We start from the raw sequence: 20,443 nt of genomic DNA, 5'->3' as shown, positions 1-20,443 counted from the left end.
TTTTCTATCATTTAGTAAACTGATTCAGTGACATATTTTATGGATATTTCATATTAAATTCAAAACTGTACAATGAACCCAAACAGTGAACTCAGTAACTGCAGGAAGTTTGTGTAAAACGAGAGACTTGGATGAATTTTGAGCAGATTATTTGCTGTTTAGGGAACTTTTTATACAATTCTCTGTCTGTATTATGTATTTTTAACAGACTTAATCTTGTCAAATTCAGTGTTTTCCTATCCCTGATGCTTGACCATTGCTCTATTAGACAATTTCTTTAACACTTTACGTTCACTTTTCTTCACAGAAGTTGAACATATCGCCTTAAAAATCAAGAAGGCCTTGTGACACCCCATGAAGCACCCAGGTTGGAGAGCACAGGTATAGAGTGGCGCCCCGGTGACTCGCCTTGTGGAGCGTGCGCCCCACATGTGGAGGCTGGATCCTTGCTGCATGTCATCCCCAATCTCTCTCTCTCTCTCCCCACTTTCCTGCCTTTCTCCAGCTGCTACTATCTAATAAAGTCTATAAAAAGCCCCAAAAAAGGCTTTAAAAGAAGAAGAAGATGGATTTCAGATCTTGTAGAAGTCAAGCACCAACTTAATCTTGGATTTATTTGTCCCTTGTGAGTCAAACAGATGCTTCAGACCCTGTTCTGGCTTTCTGCCTTTGGAACAGTTCTCCAGAATTTGATAAAAACTAATTTCACCCACAGTTCTCATTTATTTTACCTCGTACATTATTAAATGTAATTCTCTCCCATTCTTGGGTCCCTTTATGATGCCGGTCGTCCTGTTCCAGGCTTTCTTTGTAATGACTCATTCTTCCTAACCATGTTTGTAACCCTGGAGTATTTATTACGAGAGGCGTATGAATAAAATTTAATCTGATTGCCATGAACTTTCAGTGAAGGCCTGAAGCTTTTCTGACATGGTGAACAGTGAGGGGCCCCGAGCCCACACTGTCATAGTGAGAGAACAACACATCTGTCAAAATACTGATAGAGCCTTTCAGAGGAAAACAACAGTCTGACAGCTGTTGCCTCTGGTGTGGCTGAAGAGGAAAATGTTATCAAGCTACGCACTGGTGGACATTTTGATTCCACAAAAATAAAGCCTCTATCAAGATACTGAAAGGGCAGGTTAATGTCATTGTGAGCTGTTGTTGAATAGGGTAGCAATGCACACAATAACATCAAGTGCAATCAGACTGTTGTAAAGCTGTTTAGAGTAGCTGAATGTGTTTTAGTTTGATGGTAAAATTGATTGGTTTGATTGGTCATTCTCCCAAAAGAGTCTCCTGGCACATTAACAAAAAGATCTGCCTGTTCTTTTTTGTGCAGTTTGATGTCCTGACACCTTCCTGGTGATTAATTCACATTGAATTTCAATTTAATACACTTACTGTGTAACTCAAAAGAAACTCAGTGGTTTGTTTTGATCTTTTGTACTTTTTGTATGAAGTACTGACTTCCTAAACGTAACCTTAACTGGTATCATAGGTAACACCTTTTATTTACCCTTTTATTTCATGTCAAAATGGCTGCTGTGAAAAAGGTCTACTGACTACATTTCCTCTAACGTTAACATTAATTTGGCCACAGCACAGGCTAAAATACAACTAAACTTTTCCAGGACAACATAGATTATATCCAGGCATTTTTATCTGTTTGTAGGTGTTTCCATGACTGGAAGACTAGTCTTTAAAATGTTCAGGTTTTCCACTTTTTCCAGGACGCGTGGGAGCCCTGACTGTGTGGATCTGAATGTAACTCAGGCTGGAAACATTGATGAAGCAACTATTTAACTATAAAACATGTCAGACGCTGTGACAAATACATATTCATTGAAAATTTGGAGGATAACACAAACACAAAAAACAACTTAGTTCCAGATGATGGTAATACAAGAGGACTAAGATACTCTGAACCTTACATCTTTGAGTGTGGCCACTTCTTTAGTGTCCACAAAGAATTGCAAAGAATATTGCAATCATTATTCTGACAGATATTGTGACATCGATCACAAATAATGGGAATCATCACTTTTGAGTCACAATTTTAAAGGACCAGTGTGTGGGATCGCGTCTGTATTTGAAGACTTAGGGATGAGAACGGGCCGTGTGGAGGAGAAACTATGGTGGCTGTGAAGAAAAACAAACAAGCACAGCCAGTGTTTGGTTTGTCCGTTCTGAGCTACTGTAGAAACATGGTGGTTCAACATGACAGTCTCCATGGAAGGCGACCTGCAGCGGCTGTAGATAATAATGTTTCTTTTTAAGTTAACAGAAACTATTCTTATATTAAGGTGATTGTACACTTATAAAAACACATCTATTGAAAATTAGATTTGTTGGGGTCTTCACCAAGCTAATATGTTTTCTTACATCTGGAGAACACGATTTGTAGTCCAGAGCATCTATGGAGAACTACATACATTATATAACTTCATTATAACGCTGTTTGTCCTTCATCAAATTGGATTGATGCATCTATGTTGTCTTTTGTTTACGTGAATTACAATTGAGCCAGAGCTTGTAAATTAAAGCCACTTGGACTCTTGAAAGTAGTTTAACTTCTTGAGTTTTATTTTTCATTTGATTTTTGAATCTGATCACAGTTCTTCTCACTTCTCTTCAGGACTTGTCTGTGCTGTTACATTTGTTGGTATAATTGACATTCGGTGGAGTTTAGAAATATATCTGAATTGATTTGTATTTTAAATATAACAAAATATTGTTTCAGTAAAGTGGCTACATAAACTCAATAAGATCTCACTGGAAACAGACAGTATCAGACATCCTCTTGTATCTTAAGGTTAGTGGAAAAATACTATATACTATATATACTAATACTATATACACTATCTTTTAGCTTATTCATAACTCACTGTTAGATTAACAAGTGCGCTGTGGAAATATCGCTTTTCTTCCTTATCCTTGAGTTGTCATCAACCTCTTTGGTTTCTGTGTGTGTGTGTGTGTGTGTGTGTGTGTGTGTGTGTGTGTGTGTGTGTGTGTGTGTGTGTGTGTGGAGCTAAGCCCTGCCCTCTGGCCAACCATAAATGAAAGCAAAATGTGGTGAGAACTCTCAGAATCTAATTTTCCCTCCATTCATTCGGTCAAAGTGCTGTGAAAAAACTCTGTAAAAATGTTGAAAAAAATAAAAATAAAATGTTGTGTTGGTGCCCTACAACAGTGGTTCCCAACCTGGGGGTCGGCAAAGCTTCACGGAGGGTCGAGAAAAGTGTGAAAGAAAAGTTAAAAAATGACACACAGTAGGCCTATATCTCAGTATTTGGTTCATTTATGTGAAGAAATGTAAATGCAAAGTAAAGTAAGTTGTCTAGCAGAACAATAGCCAAGCATCAGGGGCCATAAAACTGTTCAAAATTATAAAAAAAAAATACATAACACAGATGGTGAATTGTGTAAAAAGGTCCCTAAACAGGAAATCATTTGCTCAAAATTCCTCCAAATCACTCGTTTTACACAAACTTCTTGCAGTTACTGAGTTTGTGTTTAGGGTTCATTGTACAGTTTTTAATATAATACGAAATATCCATAAAATATGTCACCGAGTCAGTTTAATAAATAGACAGAAAAGGAGTCCCTTAAGGTAAATGCTTGGGAACCTCACACAGCTCATGATGTGTACATCGCAGTGGTGCTGACACAAAGCTTTCCAAAAACGCCCAACAGACGACTCGGATCGAGTTACTGAGTTCTGTTTCTGAAGGTCACCACAGTCGGCTGAATGTTTGGGTGTGAGAGACTAAGAAAGTCTAAAAAAAACCTCTGATTTAAGAGTTTCTTCAGTTTAATGCACTCCTTTGCTCTGCTCTCCACCTAACACACACACACACACACACACACAAAGCAGCACTTGTCCACCGTCACTGAGGCCCACTGTCTTCACCTCAGTCCAGTTTTAGGATGGGGGGGGAGCTGGCACTGACGTTAACTCAAACTAAAATTCACTGTACTGTACATTGGAATATTCTGCTGACTAAGGCCATGTTCACTAAAGAAAAGGCTGATGTAAAAGCCATTTTTATGTGTTCAAGGTTCAGGTTTACCATCCATAACAACAGAAAAATGCCTGTGTCTCCTCCGGTGGGTCATTCTGTCGTACTCCTTTCTCATAAACAGAGCTTATAATAATCAGACGTCCCTTAACAACTGCACGTCATTCCCCAAAAGCTAGTCCACACTAAATGTGAGAATGAGAGTTTTCTGCTAAAACAACTCAGCTCTTCCCATTTTATTTCCCCTCTGAGCTGAACTCGCCTCGGCTGTTGACAGAATCGCTGTCAGATTTCAAACTTGGCGAGTTTTTCGGGCCCCGCTTGGCCAGACTGGACCAACCAAATATAACACATCTGAAAAAACCTTGTTGGGCTCCAACAAGTCTGGAGTTATCAGTGGGCTCCAGACTTTTTAAGCTGTTCGCACAACAGGATAATTGACTGAGAGTTGGAGAGGGCCAATCAGCCTCAAGATCAGCGTTAAGATCAACTACAGTGACCGAACCTGAACGTGACTCACTCACTCACACACTCACTGATGTGACTTTTGGACACTGTGGAGTTTTATTTTGGCTTTGAAACATAACACAGAAGTTCTGGTTGAGTCAGATCCAACTGCTGGCCTTTACAGAAGCTTTTATGACTGAGGCCGAGGGGAGATGGAAGCAAGAGTCCTTTCTTAAGGCTCGAATACACTCCAGAACGGATACGTTTAGCCGATACGCTCTTGCTTTTGTTTATCATTCTTGTCCTCCGTCCCTGGCAACAAAATTAAGAAATCAAATACACAAAACAACATTAAAATCAAACAGTGGCACGGCAGCCAGGAACCAAAGTGAATTAAATCTCAACAGCTGAGATAATTCAGTTGAGACGACGAGGACGCAGGCTGCTCTCTGCAGCGGCGTGTCTCGGACTTATTGTCTGACCTCACTACCAGACGGTCAACAGAAACCTGGACAATATGATAATCGTGTATAGAGGGATATTAATAACTACATTATTCTATGATATCACATCCTGATTAAAAAGACAGGATGAGCTTTGTAACCAGCTTGTACATGTTCTTGTACTGTGGTTTAATAATCCGGAGCTATTTAAAAACTGTGCGTTACCTCCCAAGGCGTGCTCTGTCATACTCAGACACAGAGACTCAAGGCGATTGTTGATGTCTGGCTCCGTCACCGGTAGCTGAAGATCTGTAACGAGAAACAAAAACAATTTGAATCAACGTCAGCATCTGTGATTCAATTATATTCATATTAAACAGATGATTTAAATAAAATGTCCTGATAACGGTCAAAGCAAGTTCAACAAGTGAACAAAAAACTACATTTAATCAAATTACAAATGATTTAATACAGTTGATCCTCTGTATAGTCGAACTTTATCAGTGTTCACTTGTTCCTGCTGAGGAGCTACATTTAGATCAATTACTTCACACATTAAGAGTGAGAGGCCTAATTACACAGAATCATGATAATCCTTAAAGTTTCGCCCCTTTTTTACATAAATCGGCATCAGACGAGCTGGCAAAGGACAAAAGAAATTCAAATCAGTCCACAGAGACAATGCCGTCCACTCAACCAGACTGTAGCCTCAATAATCAGATTAAACCAGCACACACACACACACACACACACACACACACACACACACACACACACACACACACACACACACACACACACACTACATCCAGACAATGTGTGTGTGTCTGGATTGGTGACAAAATATACATTCAATAATTCAAAATAACATGTTGAAATTGATCAAATTAAGTCACACTGTCAATCATCAGATGTTACTTTTTAACAATTAAATGTGCTTTGACTCACAACGACAATAAAACTGACGTCAAGAGTTTGATATTGATCGCATTAATCTACAGAGCGGTGATATATACCGGCATCATTACAGGTGAGCCACTACACTGAACACACGGTAGCTATCTTTGAGTCCTCCTGATAATCTCCTTCTTGTGAGTCTGAAAACTAAAAATACTGTGATGTGTTCGAGTAGTACTGGTTAGAAGCCTTCTTGATTTCAAGGCGTGCTGGAAAACATAAACTATATACACAGTATATGTTTATCTCAGCACTTGGGTCACTTATGTGAAAAGTCGTTATTCAGGTTTTAATATAGTTTGATTGTTATAGGTTGGTTTATATGTGAATCACATTTCAACCGCTCTGATAATCGGGGATTAAATGTCTGTATATAATCAAACACAGAATTATGCATGATTTAAAGCCTATACTCTACAGATAATCAATAACATAAAAGAATGATTTCTATTAATTTTACTCTTAAATGTGTATTATTGATAGATTCACCAGTGTTCACATGATCTCTCTCTATCTCTCTCTCTTTCTCTCATACACAGAAGTTTGGGTAACTTTACAAATTACATACAGGTACATAAAAGGCATTCAGAACATATCTGAATAATAATTGTTGTGACTTGTTTTAAACTTTTAATACAAAATATGGAAAAAAGTAGCTAATTTATTGTTTAGAAAATGTTTTTAAAGATTTAAAAACAGGAAAAAATGATAAATTTACACTCTAAATGTTCAACGCATCTCAGGAGATACAGTTTTAAAATTGGAAAATAAAGGTCATATTTTGAAAAAGTCATGACATTGTTTTATTTTAGATAGCTTTATTAATTAATTTCCCAGAACATTTATACATTAAATTAAACTTTTCACCCAAGTTTAAAACAGTAACTCTCAGGTGCTCGTCGCTGTCTTGACCTCAACTGTAAGCAGGGTGGAGACTGTTTAGCAGAGGGTTGGGTTGAGGCTGGAGGGGGAGAGGGGGGAGAGTATGTGTGTGTGAGGGGGTGTATTTGGGCCACAGTACAGCCTAGCAACCCCTTCCAGCCATTTAGTCCTTAGCTGAGTCTTCAACACAGGCTGGGCAGTGAAAATCCCTTGTGGCCAGAGAGAAAAGCTGAGTTAGGCCCAGTAGTCCACACTGGGCTATTTATAGACTCCAAATCCCACCTCCCCCCGCCAACGCCACCCCACACACCCCTCCGCCCCCTGTACACACAGACTTACAGCGACACAAACACTGTACACACACACACACACTGTTTCCTTCATCCTGTCTTTTTCTCTGCTGTGTCTCACTTAATAACTCTCTTTATCCATCTGCTGGCAGAGAGAAAGACAGAGACAGAGGAGGGTAAGAGGTTGGTGGTGGTGGTGGTGGTAGGGGGGTGAGAGAGGGTCCTTTTAAAATCAGCTACTCTGGCTGGGACCCAGCTATACCCACCCTTGAGGGTGACTGCAATGCGTGCATGACTCTGCAGAGTTGTCAAAAAAGGAGAGATGGACGGATGGCAAAGAAAGAGGTCGAGAGAGAGAGAGAGGGAGAGAGAGATGGGAAAGTTAAGAAAGAGAGAGAGAGAGAGTCAGGGAGAGAGGGAAGGGAAGGAAAGTGGGCCAGGGAGCCCTGTCCCCGCTGCACAAAGAGCCTCATTGTGAGACTCCTCTGACTCTTTCCTCCCTCCCTGCCTCTATCTCTTCCTCTCTCACATACAGTCCACACTCTCCCTCCCTCCCGCTTGCTTTTTTTAAATCTGTTTTTCCTCTTCATTCTAAAAAGAGGACATTTCTGGTGTGTGTGTGTGTGTGTGTGTGTGTGTGTGTGACAGAGAGCGGAGGAAGTCCCAGCTCGTCCTATTACTGTCCCCTGTTCCTGTGGGACAAAGTCCAGTCAGCAGAGGCTACTAAAGGTCACTCTGCCTGACACCGATGGTTACCATGACCCGGGCCTGTGTGGACACAGGAGGTAGGGGGGGTGAGGGGCTTTCAGGGTGAGGCAGGGTTGAGGGGTGGAAGAATCAGAAATGATCTTTCACAATTATAAAATGCCTGTGAAATTTAATCTAGTCTTGCATTCAGACCCAGAGCCAATGACTGGGCAATTATTTCCACTGTGTTTTGGGAGAGACAATACACCGTTCTTGTGCTAAACAGGTTTTTCACCTCGGTAACAACGAGAAAGTAAATAAAAAGTCAATGTTCGGAGCTTCATATGAAGTTGGGTGTCAAAATAAAAGAACCTAGATCCAACAGAAACACTAACAGAGTGGTGTGTGTGTGTGTGTGTGTGTGTCTATGCATTGTAAATATTGTATACATGTAAGTTTAACAATGAAAGTAATATGTGATAGTTTATATTTTTAGGTCCAAACCGGCAGAAAGAGCACCAAAATGGGTCAGCACACGGGCTAAACATGACATCATCATGTCAGAACCAGCGCCTGAACTTGACCAAAACCTAAATCAGCACAAACATAACCCCTAAACACAACATAATCTCAATTATCTTGGCAGTATTTATTTTTATGAGGTCATTTTCAGTGCTGTTTTCTTAGAATTAAGCTTTTAGTTTACACAGAGACAAAGTTACACAGGCATGTAGGAGTAACTCACCAGCACTACTGTAGGCTACACAGGGTTTTAGAAAAACCAAGGTCCAAAAACAGGACTTGCTAGGGCATCAAAGAAGTTTTTCTTAGACAATTATTTCACAACTTTTATTGTATACCCCTTGGAAAAACTACTGCCGACCTCAGCGGTGGGTACGGTCATGCTCACCAGAGGTAGCAGTACTTAATAAGAAGTAAGGGTACTCATGTGGACAAAAATCTGAAGTGCTGCTACTCGTACTGACCCATTTCAGCTACTGGTTTGAGACACAACAACCGGACACAAACAATCAGTGTGTTGTTACAGCATATGTCTGCACAGGCAGTCAGGGAACTCAGACGCTGGCAGTTTAAAGTTAAATTCATGAAAACACAGCGAGATGTTAAAGCAGTATGACCAAAAGCATTTAACTGACACTGCAGTGAGACACAATGGGATACATTAATGCCTTTTAAAGGAGAATAAAGTGTTAAATGTAACAAATATATGTTTTTTTTTTTCTTGTGTTTCATTTCAGATGTGGAAGTTATAACTTGGCAATATTTAATACAGAATAAAAGACCCCGCATATATAAGTATCCACCCCGGTAAAGATAGAGTAGAATAAACAGACTTATGCATCAATGACAAATTATGCCAGTGTGTGTGTGTGTGTGTGTGTGTGTGTGTGTGTGTGTGTGTGTGTGTGTGTGTTTTCCAGCGTTACTTACCGGCTTGTTGGAAAATGACCATGGTTTGTGGTGTGGTGTGAACTGGCAGGGACCGGGTCCTCTGCACGGAGCTGTGGGTCCGGCTGGGCATGCTGTTGCTTCCTCCGGGGTTGGCAAACCACAGACCCTGAGGAGGATATTTGAACAAAAGACATTATATTAACTTCTCAAACACCTTTGGAGGATAAGTGTCAAAGTTATGGTTTAAAAAAACCACACGTTACAGTCTCATCTGTCCATCACATTTAATGGAAACCTGTTCAATAGTTTTTGGGGATGTTATGAGGTTTGAAACATTCATATAGCAGCAAACCACTATTTGCTGTTTTTCTCACCCAAACTGTCTTTGTTAGTCTTTCCACTGTCCCTTAATTCACAGTTCAATTGAGTTTAATTTAGTTTCTGTCCAGTTTGAAGTGTTTTTCCCCCGATTATCTGCAAAATTACTGGTTTTGTCAATGGAGTCTGGCCAGCTGCACCTTTAGCATAGAAACTGTGCTTGGATAACTCTTGTCAGGATAAGGATATATCAGGTTATCTGAAGGTGTCACCAATACTATTTTTGACACTTTTGAACCTAAAACTCACATTAAAGGAGTTATAAACATATAGAATATACATTTTGTACTGTAAAATATAAATAAGGTATAAATATTTACTGGATTTGTTGAATCCTTGTGGCACAAATAAAGTGAAACCCAACATAGCTTTGAGTATATGCTGCATTTAGACTTTATTTTTTTAAATTAGAAGCATACAACACTAGTCCACCAGGATGCCCCGACTTTAGTCCTTCTAATCACCTGTGGATAACCTGGTTAAGATTATACTATTAAATATAATTAGATGCACAAATCCTCCAAGTTCTGACTTTACACATCACTGCACTGCTTTTCACACATCGCTGTAACTTTCACTGATCAAAGAGGTTTATGAAAATGTTGCAAGCTTGAAAGAAGTCGGGTGTAAGATCAAGGCCCCCCCCCCACGCTCCTGTCTGGATGTCTAGCCCACACCTAATGACAGTCTCAGACGCTCACCACATGAATTCCTCACTGTAACCTGCCTATTATACCCCCAACACCACTACCACATGCCCCTCCCCTCACCTCTTTCCCTCTCCCCCCCCCTCCCTCCCTCCCTCGCGGCCCTCCAGTGCCACGGGCCAGGGAAAAACAGGAAATGCCTGTGCACTGTTCTCACTGCCTCTGACTGGCTCTCTCTCTCTCATACACACTCATACAAACTCACCCTCTCTCTTTCTGTTTGCCCCTCCTCCTCCTCCTCCAACACCACAGCTACCTCTCCCAAACTATGACTCACATATTTCCCTCCCACCCTCCTTCTCCCTTCCTCTCTCTCTCTCTCTCTCTCTCTCTACACATCCACACAACAGTCCCACACAAGAAGGTCCAGCGTGAGGAGGAGGAACTGAGATATTTCCTCCCATTGTAAGCGATGAGAGAAAGAAAGAGAGAGAGCGGGAGAGAGAGGTTTCCAATGAACTGGGTCAGCCCAGACCAAAGTGTGCCAGGATGGGCCTGAAACGGCTCCACAGCTCCTCCTGTTTCAGTGTTCGGCACTGACGCAGGGGCTCTGGTATGTGGGGTGACCTGCCTACGAGTTCCATCCACCTAACTTCATTCGCCAAACACCACCGCCGCCGGCGCTGCTCCTCTTCCTCACCCCGCATTTTTTTGTCATGGAATAAAAAGTCTATTTCAGGCAGAATACGCGCTGAAGAAGGAATTCTGCTGCCCAGGTTACTGTAAACATCCTGGAATGTATTATTACTCATCTCAAAATGTTCCTCTGTACAGTCACGAACACCCCGGGCATTCAGTCACTGCGTACACACATGATAATACCACGAGTACGGCTCTAATTCTCATGTGTTAGACAACTTTAATTCACATTTTAGTAAACAATCGGAGCCATCTCTCCTCATCCGACCTCTTGTACCACATCGACTGATGCTGGATTAAGTAATCACACACTAAAGATCACAACTCTGTGCGGAGGTGAATCAAAACATACATCTTTAAACAGGGGCTGAAGGGATTCATCTATTAATTGATTCATCATTTATTTATCAGACAGTTGCTGGCTGATTTTCCAACATTTTATAATATAAACGATTAATCCATAACATAATCAGAATCAGAATCAGAAATACTTCCCAGGGGGAAATTTGTTCGCTACAGTTGTTCCACTCACACAAGACAATATATAGAATAGAAATGAATGTATATGTATATACATATAAGACCCTAAGAGATATAATAAGATAATACGAGCCTATATACAAAGTAAATGTAAATCTAAACGTAAGTGTAAACATAGTAGCTGTACACCCAGTAGTTGTGTATTGGCCAAAATCTGGCAATATGATACGTAATACTGTAAGAAAGGTGATATATTGAGGAAAACTGCTGTAGTATAACTAGAACACGCCACTTTTTTCATGATCTATACTTGGATTTTTCCTTACACCAACAACAATATTGTATATTTTCAATTTAGCTTCACATATACTAAAATGTGTAAGTAAATAGTAAAACTCTCTATAAGTCTCATCACATCCTTAACAGACACCCGTACTGGTTTGCTCTCTCCTTGCTGGTTTAAAGGTTCTGTTGGTTTGACTCACCTGTCTCCCTTGCTTGGGACCGGTGGGTGTGCTGCTGGAGCTGCGAGGTGTGGGTCCCAGCAGCCCCCCGCTGCCCAGGGGGCCCAGTCTGGCACCTGGCAAACTCCTGGAGGGCATCTGGAACTGGCGAAGGCTCCTCCTGACCGACACGCTGCCCCCAACACAGCCAGCAGTGGGGAGAGAGTTGGACTGACCGAAACGGCTGCAGCAGGGCGAGACAGAAGGTGAGACACAAGCAAGCACTGGTGGAGATTCCTGTTCACGGGAACTGTGTTAACAAAGGAGCAGGTATGTACTCGTTAAGGTTTAAAAATAGCTGAACAGTGAGTCCAAGAAGGAGCATTTTTGGAAATTTCTTGGCATACATTGTTAAATAGGGGTACAATATAACTGAGGATGAAATCTTAAAAGGTTAAAGTCATTTCACCTGCATTTTAAGTAGAAGTACTTGCATTATTGTGAGTATTTGTGGCATAAAATGGTCCTAAAATGACATAAATATATATATCTATCTATGTATAACCAGCTAAGGAATAAAGAAGAATCACTGTTTGTCTAAAATCTAACGAATGAATCCCTCTCTGTTTATCTACATTCATTATTTATATTAATAAGGGGAATCAGTGAACTTCATGTAAAGTGACTTTGATTTAAAGGGTTTTCATCGCAGACCATGAAACCCAGAAAACGAAAGCCACCGTGCGTCCGTGCGGTTACCTCCTCTGCGGTCGGTACCCTGCTATGTCAAGGATGGTTTTCCTCGGAATGGACCGGAACAGCCTCTGGACCTGTTGTTTCCATGACAACAGCCTCTTCTTCTGCGTCTCAGTGAAGGACTGACGGGGATGGGGGAGGGGGAGAACAGGGAGTACGAATCAGGGATGAAATGGAGCATGGCGGAGGATTTTAAGGTGTCGCAACAAAAAACGTCTATTTCACCCAAAACTACTATAACATACTCCACAAGGTACATTTATTCTACATCATTATGAATATTTTATTTGTCTCGAGCTTCAGAGAGGCCGAGAGTGACCTGGACGAGAGCATTCCTCTTTACATTTCATCTATGATTCATTCATGGAGGAGTCTGTCATTCTACTGACCTAATTTACTTTCAACTCTATTTATCAAGTTGATGACTGATCATCAAGTTTCTGCAGAGCGCTGCAAATGTTCATAAATAGGCTGACAAAAGGATGACATTTACATAAAATTAACAGGGTGTGTATGCATGAACATGAACTGATATGAAATTAGGGCTGCACAATGAATCGAACGTGCTCGACTCGTGGAACACTCGCATATCAAATCAAGAGCATCAGCCAGCCACCAGGGGTGATGGAGATGTTATGGTTTCACTTTTGGGGAGCTGTCCTGTCGCTACACACACACACACACACCCTGCAGCTGCTGTCTAGATAGAAAGCAGTATTAAGTTACTGCTAACGAAAACCCAACATTTCCCACTGCTGTAGCTTCATGTTAAAAGCATTTAACTGGCGAAACACCAGTTGACTTTTATTGTGAAGTGAGTGTCAGTTAGCTTGACTCCGGTCAGAAATGTGTCTATACTTTCAGAATTTGTTGACAGCGAATCAGTTTGAAATATGTCAGGGAGGAACAGAACAAGAAGAAGCAGCCGCAGTGAGCTTTTACTGAAATACTGATCAAAATAATCGCGATCATCATTTTGCAGCCCTATATTAAATCATCAAAATGTCGACTTTATAATGATGGAATCGGCCATAAATGTGTGAGAAATTATTAATGATTTACTGATTTTGCTCTCAAAGCTCTTTAATTTTTAATTAATAAAACTTCAATATATATTATTTTACCATTTTTGTTTTGCTCATAGTCATTCTCTCTACAGAGTGTAGAGTATGTATTAAAATACTTTTCTGAATTAAATAAAAATTAAATGAAAAAAAGGGGAAAATGGATTACTATTTACTATTATTTTGATAATACTGGACATGTTGGTTACTGGAAATGACAATATCGGTCCTAAACATCCTGCAGTGTCTGTTCCTAGTTTGTATTGTACTGTTTGTGTGTTCCAGAGCCGGTAGGTACCTCGTGGATAAGGCACTTGTCGATGAGTTGTAGGTAGGAGCTGATGTTGTCCTCATCTGACCTCGACACCAGTAGCTGGGTGCAAACTGAGGAGGAGGCAGAGGTTGAAAAAAAGACATTCAAACAAAACAAAAAAACCCTCTCTGAGTCCATGAAAACAATCCCCGCTGAGCAGCTCACCTTTGCCCATGACACGAGTGAACTGGCTGGGCAGATCTCCCTCGGCGATGACGCTGGTGCCTGACTCAGCCTCCCCTCCGCCACCCCCACTCAGGTGGGAGCCAGGCGCGGCACTCTTTCCCTCGGGGCTCAGCAGGTGGCGCTGCATGGAGGCCTCCTCGCCGCCACTGAAAGCCTTGATAGGTGTCATGATCATCTGGTGGAGCTCTTGCAGCGGGGCGCGAAGATTACTGCCCTCCAACACGTCCTGATGGTGGTGAAAGACAGGAGGGAGGAGGAGGAGGAGGAGGAGGAGGAGGAAGGTCTTTACTACTTGTTTTCAGGCATTAATTCACACATCAATATATGTTTTGCTTTTGTCATGAGTCCTTTCACACAGAACACAAATATTACGCAGCAAAGTAATACAAAAGCAACATAATTCTTTTTCAAATCGAGGTCGATTTTTAGGAGCTTTCGCACCACAAATGAGGGCATCAGCCAATCACATTGGGCCTCATGCGCAGGGTTCCCACTCTTTTTCAAAGATCACTTTCCACAACCTTTCCAGGACATTTTCCTGGAGTTTTTCTTGCCAATACAGGACTCACAGTCATATCATTTACCATTAAGCCTAGTATTGACACATGTAACTCCAGTTTTGAAGTGAAGCTTCCAACTAAATATGCACCCAGGTTAATTTTCTGGGACAACATAGTTCATTTCCAGCATATTTGGTCATTCTAATCAATTTCTAGGTGTCTTCATGACTGGAAAACTAGTCTCTAAATTTTCAGGTTTTCCAGGGTGCGTGGGAACCCTGCTGCAAGAACATTGTCGTACTCTTATATTAACTTTCTCTTTTTTTTTGTATGGTTGGCTCATACGGGTGTTGTGGAGCTCCTAACTTGAGATTTCTTTGTAAATCACCTGTGTTAAAATGATGAAGGCCATCTGTGCGCAGTGGAGCGTTTATGAGAAGAGATAATTTGCATTACTAACGCCCTGATATCACCATATAAGGCTACACGGCCTAGCTCATGTGTGAGGAAGTTAATTCATGAAGAACTTAATGATCTTAGAGACTTAAGTCCTGGAGATCACAAAGGAAAGTTTGTTTTTTTAAAGAAAGTATGACCTTAAAGGATACGGGGAATGATGGGGAGTGTTTATTGCAGCTGAAGGGTGGTAGGAAGGATCTATTCATTCATTTAGTTATTATCATTTATAACATTTAGTCTAATGTAATATTCTGTAAGTAAAATAACTTACTTACGTTTTATTATTAATGTCTGTTATTTATTTATCTTCTTATTTTTTATATTCTTGCTTGTTTAGGTTGCTGATATGTTCTGGTTGTATGGGTTTGTTTTTGTAATTTTGGTTGGTGTGATTGTTTTTTTCTTTTTTCCCCCTGTGTGTGTGTGCTTATATTCTTTTGTTATGTTATGTTTTTGTGAATTAAATAAATACAATTAAAGAAGTCCATTTTTAACAACATCAACAGTGGAAGTAAAGGAGAATATAACAAGTGCAGCCAATAGCAAATTTGAATTAATGATGATCTTGTTAGGTTATATGATACATTTATGATAAACTATATTATAATTCAAACTGTGCAGTCAAACACTGTACTTTACGTAGGGAACTCATAATTGCTTTATAGTAATGCAATATACATTCCTTTAGTGAAAAGGGAGACTAATTGCACTAACTGAGTCCTCCACTTAAGAACGAATATGTTCGAACGAGTGGTTCTCTTATGAGACATCACGACACAACTCACGGCGGACCTGTTGATTGTTTCTCATCACCCTGTATTATATGACAAAGGACACAAAAATTATAAAGACTATGTGACATCTGGGGATGGCGACTGCTCCCTCAGCACAGACGGGTATGTGAGCTTTTACCGTCGTATCCATCAATAGTCTCAAAATCAAAACCAATCATTTTACCTGGCAGAACACGGGAGCTCTGCAAGCTTCTGCCGTTTTCCTGTCAGTCCCTGTCTGGTTTAGTCTGCCGTCAGTGTGTGGATTTACATTTTTTTTACGTTAATGAGTCAGAAATTTGCAAGTATTTCGCATTTTTGTGTCGTTTATTCGTCATGTAGAGGTCTTTAGACTACTTGTGAGAGTAGACATTCCTGAATCTATGGGCTGCACGATGTGTTAAAAACATCATATTGTGATTATTTTGATAGATATTGCGATACGATTAGTATGGGAATGATCACTTTTCCATCACAAATTCCATTTTCACTTAAAAAACTATTGAAATCGTGATGATGTGACATTTGTCAGGCTGTTTTCTTACATCTGGAGGAGATTTGTAGGGTGGGGCATCTCTGCAGCACTTCATTATAATGATGTTTGTCACATTTTACCTTAAGCTAAAGGTCGGAGCTTCTGCAGTTTGGATATATCGCACTTTGCCAAGCTGTGATTTCAATAATATGTCAATTAATTGCGCAGCTCTGCCCCGAATCACAACCATGTTAACATAATCATACAAGAAAAACCTGTAACTTCTGACCTACATGCTTAAAATAAAGAGAGACAAACAAACAGAGGGGGGGAAGGATCCCTGACCACACTGCCATGTGATAGAGCAGATAAAGTAATACCAAAAATACATACATGCAGTTTTCTTTCACTACTTGTGTCCAACGTGCATCATATCAGCCTCCCTCCCTCCCCCTCACAGAGCAGCGCTGTACACATGAGTCTGTGTAAACCCAAAATACCAAGCAACAGGTGTCTTGTTTCCCCAGCCCTACGAATGCAGCGGGAACACATTTTAAAATGAAGTGTTGGTGAAAAGGTTAAGTCTGAATTTAGCTGGCTCAAGAAGTCCCTCCTGCAGTGTGCCCTTGAGCGCCATTGTCTTGCTTTGAAGGCTGAATGGAGGGGTGAGAGGGGTGGGGGGTGGGGGTGAGAGCGGGGGAGGCGGATGGGTTTAAATTCGGAGCCCAAAACTCTCCTTCCTGGATTAGGTGTTCCCTTAGCTGCCATCTCAGATACATAACACCGACTGAGAATGGTCACCCTTCTCGCTCTCTCACACAAACACGCAGGAGGAGAGAAGGTGATGTCCGACAGGATTACAAGCTCAGTTAGCAATAACAAACATTTAAAAGCAAAAACAACATAAATAAATCCACAAGGCTTCCAAATTCAAATCATTTCAGGCAGGATTAGAAGGGTTATGAGAATGTTTTTGTTTGTGTGTGATGATGAAGAGAAGGAGAAGAAGGTGTGGCACGCCGTCAGTCTGACCTTTTCCAGGCTGCGCAGTAGGTTCTGCCTCTCTTTGAGCTTCATAATGCTGATAACGATCTTGTGCCGTGCTCCTTTAGTGACCTTCTGTTGAAGAGGAGAGAGTTTTTGTGTCAAACATCCCTTTTCCCATCAGCCAAAAATACTGGTCTAAATCACTGATACATATTCTCTGAGATGAAGAGTTGTGCAAACACAGGTTCAGCTGGTTCTCTTTCAACAAGAGTGAGGGAGATGCTTTATGGGATATTATAATCTTTGATTCCAGCTAATTAATTTCACTGAAGGCTAATACAACTTCTCACAACTTCTCTCATGAAGAACTGTTCCCAGATGAAGCTGACAGCAGTGCATTGTAGTGCATTGAATCCACCGTCACACAGGACACCTCTTTGTCCTTTTGTTGAAGTTCGGTATGTCTCACTGTAGCTGTGCATTACGTTCGGGTGAGACAGAGAAAGAGTTCGCAGCACCTGGAGGAAGTGTACAGCTTCCCGGTGAGCGCTGTTAATTTTAGCTGCATCTTCCGTTTCAGAAGAGACTCCTCAATGTCTTTAAGTACAAGCACAACAATCACTAAATGTGTCTTGTACCGTTTCATTCAACGTTATCTTTTTTTTGACCTGATCTGGCTGAAGCTAGTAACATAAATTCGTTTTTTGTTTTTTTTAAGTAAGATTGATTAAAACTGGTCAATATCAAGATATTTATTTTTATTGAACACTCATAAACAGTTCTGACATATTTCTACATACATACAAATATCAGTGTCTGAATTGGTTTGTTACTAAAAGGTTTATATGGGCTTGATAATGTTGACTGGATCAGTTTAGTCACTTTTCATAATTAACAATTAATCGGTGGATAGAACAGAGATTATCCTGTTTAAGTTCTGATTCTTTGTCCAAATGAAAACTAACTCTCTCTGTGTGTGTGTGTGTGTGTGTGTGTGTGTGTGTGTACGAACCTGTGCCTCAAGCTGCTCTTCAGACAGTGACAACATCTCATCGTAGGTCATTGTGGAGAAGAGAGCGGCGTACTTATGGAGACGGAGACTCTTCAGCCACGCAGGAACATCTGTGGGGCAAACAACCCCCGCCCACACACACACACACACACACACACACACACACACACACACACACACACACACACACGTTACACTCTGGTTAGCCACACTCATCGACCATCTTAACATTATCACTGCAGCAGGCAACACGTATTGTTTTTCTTTGTTGCAGTAATATACATAATGCATAAATACATCCTGACTGCGATCATGTAGCTGTGAATGATCTGATGTGTTTAATGGCGCTTTAATTACTACGTGTGTCTGTTATTTGTGTTTTTGTAGTGTACATACTTATTGTTCAGTTTGTTTTGTCTCTCGTGTATTTGTTGAGTTTTTATGTATTTTACATCAAGGGATGGGAACTGAATATTAGCTTAGGTTATTAAAGCTGTGGTGTGTTGCATTTTTTTTATGCTACATACTAATAAATAAACATATTACATAAAAAACAAATCATCAGTTAAAGAGAATAGTGTTGGAATACATCTTTAGATCTCATCATAAACATCATCCCAGATTAAATAGACATATCATTGGTCTATTAATATACTGAATGCTCACATATACTGGTGGATCAAACACATAATTCAATATTCAATCGCAACATTTTTGAGGAGTTCAACAAAAGATGCACATAAAATGATAAACGAGTATTACATCTACATGGTCAAGCATAGAGCTCCAAAAATAAATATGTACTTCCATATGTTTATCAGAGTAATGTAGGTTAAACACATATTTAGTCAAATGTGTATGTATGCATAAATATGAGGTTAAATCAACCTAAAATATTATATATTAGTATTTAGAAATGCATGCTGTTGGCAGAAATCAGATTCTTACTGATCACATGTTCAGGCTGCTCACTGCACTAAAGCTCAGCTCCTCTGTCTGTCCTCCATATTACAAACTGCTGAGAGTGTCAGCTAGTTGCTGAGACATCTTTTGTTCTTATTTGCAGTTTCGAGTGAAGCCTGCTGCTGGTTTAGTTGTTTCTTTGCTTACAAGTCGCAGCAACTGCAGTACAAACAAACAGGCCCTTTCGTGCAACTCAGAAGAAACAAAATAAACACTATGAATTTATGTTTCTCCTTTGTTTGCTGTATTTACAGACAGTATGTTTATATCTCCATTGTTAATCTGCTGCTCCATATTCATCTGCTTTAAGGACTCACTTTGACTCACTCTATGACTGTGCAACCAGGAACTATATGGACACTGAACGTCTCCTCCTGTGTCTTCCTACTAAGTGTTATTCCACTAGCAGACGTCGACCTTATATTAAATAATACAGACAGGCGGAGGGTTTAACTTTGAGTTGAGTTTTGAGTTTAAAACCAAGTCTGTGATGAACATGATGCACCTACATTATACCTCGAGAAGTCAATGCTCTGCAAACTAATGGAAATCAAGCTCCTTATTCCACCACTTGATACTTGACACCCAGCCCAGAGTCTTTTCTGGCAGCAACCGACAACTGAAAAATTGTGTTAACATTTTCCTCTAAAGTGAAATTGACAAATGATATCTTGTCCTCTTGGGCCTGTCGATGAGGAATGTTAGCATTGCTTTCCTGTTTAGCTGCATGACAACATGACAAATGTTTGAAAAAGAAAAAGAAAGAAAAAAGGGGCAGAGACTGAATGAAAGGTTTAACTCCAGCGCAGACAGTGAAAGTCTCAGTGTAAGGTCACAGGGGTCGGCAGCGCTGGCCTCTGCTTCCCCTGACAAACTGCTCAGACTGGATCAACAACTTGCCAATGCCTCTAGCTGAATGCCTGAAAGTCACACACAGCAAACAGTCGTAAAAGTTTCTCCACTGAACTGGTCATGTCTCTCTCTCTCTCTCGCTCGCTCTCTCTCTCCCTGTTAGCATTTAGATCTGATAGGGGAGCCAATATCCAGGATGTTTTCTCACTCCTCATGAATCCTCAACGACAAAACCCTTCAGTTCCACTTCATTCAATAGTATAAACACAGTGTTTGACACTAAATGTTTTAAATATTCACATCTAATTATGC

General features: G+C 40.5%; 1 protein-coding gene across 3 annotated transcripts in view; it reads right to left on the bottom strand.

Moving 5' to 3' along the window:
* samd4a (sterile alpha motif domain containing 4A) overlaps window positions 1–20,443 on the bottom strand; it is a 63,662-nt gene that overhangs the window by 7,540 nt on the left and 35,679 nt on the right. For 2 of the 3 annotated variants that reach the window (XM_051379223.1, XM_051379225.1), the window contains 8 exons: window positions 18,317–18,426; window positions 17,350–17,436; window positions 14,090–14,336; window positions 13,910–13,995; window positions 12,551–12,669; window positions 11,834–12,035; window positions 9,184–9,310; window positions 5,141–5,224 (listed from right to left, as the gene is read on the bottom strand). In XM_051379223.1, coding sequence (XP_051235183.1) covers window positions 5,141–5,224; window positions 9,184–9,310; window positions 11,834–12,035; window positions 12,551–12,669; window positions 13,910–13,995; window positions 14,090–14,336; window positions 17,350–17,436; window positions 18,317–18,426 — 1,062 coding nt within the window. The remainder of the gene's footprint in view (window positions 1–5,140; window positions 5,225–9,183; window positions 9,311–11,833; window positions 12,036–12,550; window positions 12,670–13,909; window positions 13,996–14,089; window positions 14,337–17,349; window positions 17,437–18,316; window positions 18,427–20,443) is intronic. The other variant, XM_051379224.1, reaches the window with a different exon arrangement.

The sequence above is a fragment of the Dicentrarchus labrax genome, unplaced genomic scaffold (genome assembly GCF_905237075.1).
Source record: "Dicentrarchus labrax unplaced genomic scaffold, dlabrax2021, whole genome shotgun sequence".
Taxonomy (NCBI): domain Eukaryota; kingdom Metazoa; phylum Chordata; class Actinopteri; family Moronidae; genus Dicentrarchus; species Dicentrarchus labrax.
Note: the sequence above shows the minus strand (reverse complement) of the source record. Positions and strands in the feature narration are given on the sequence as shown.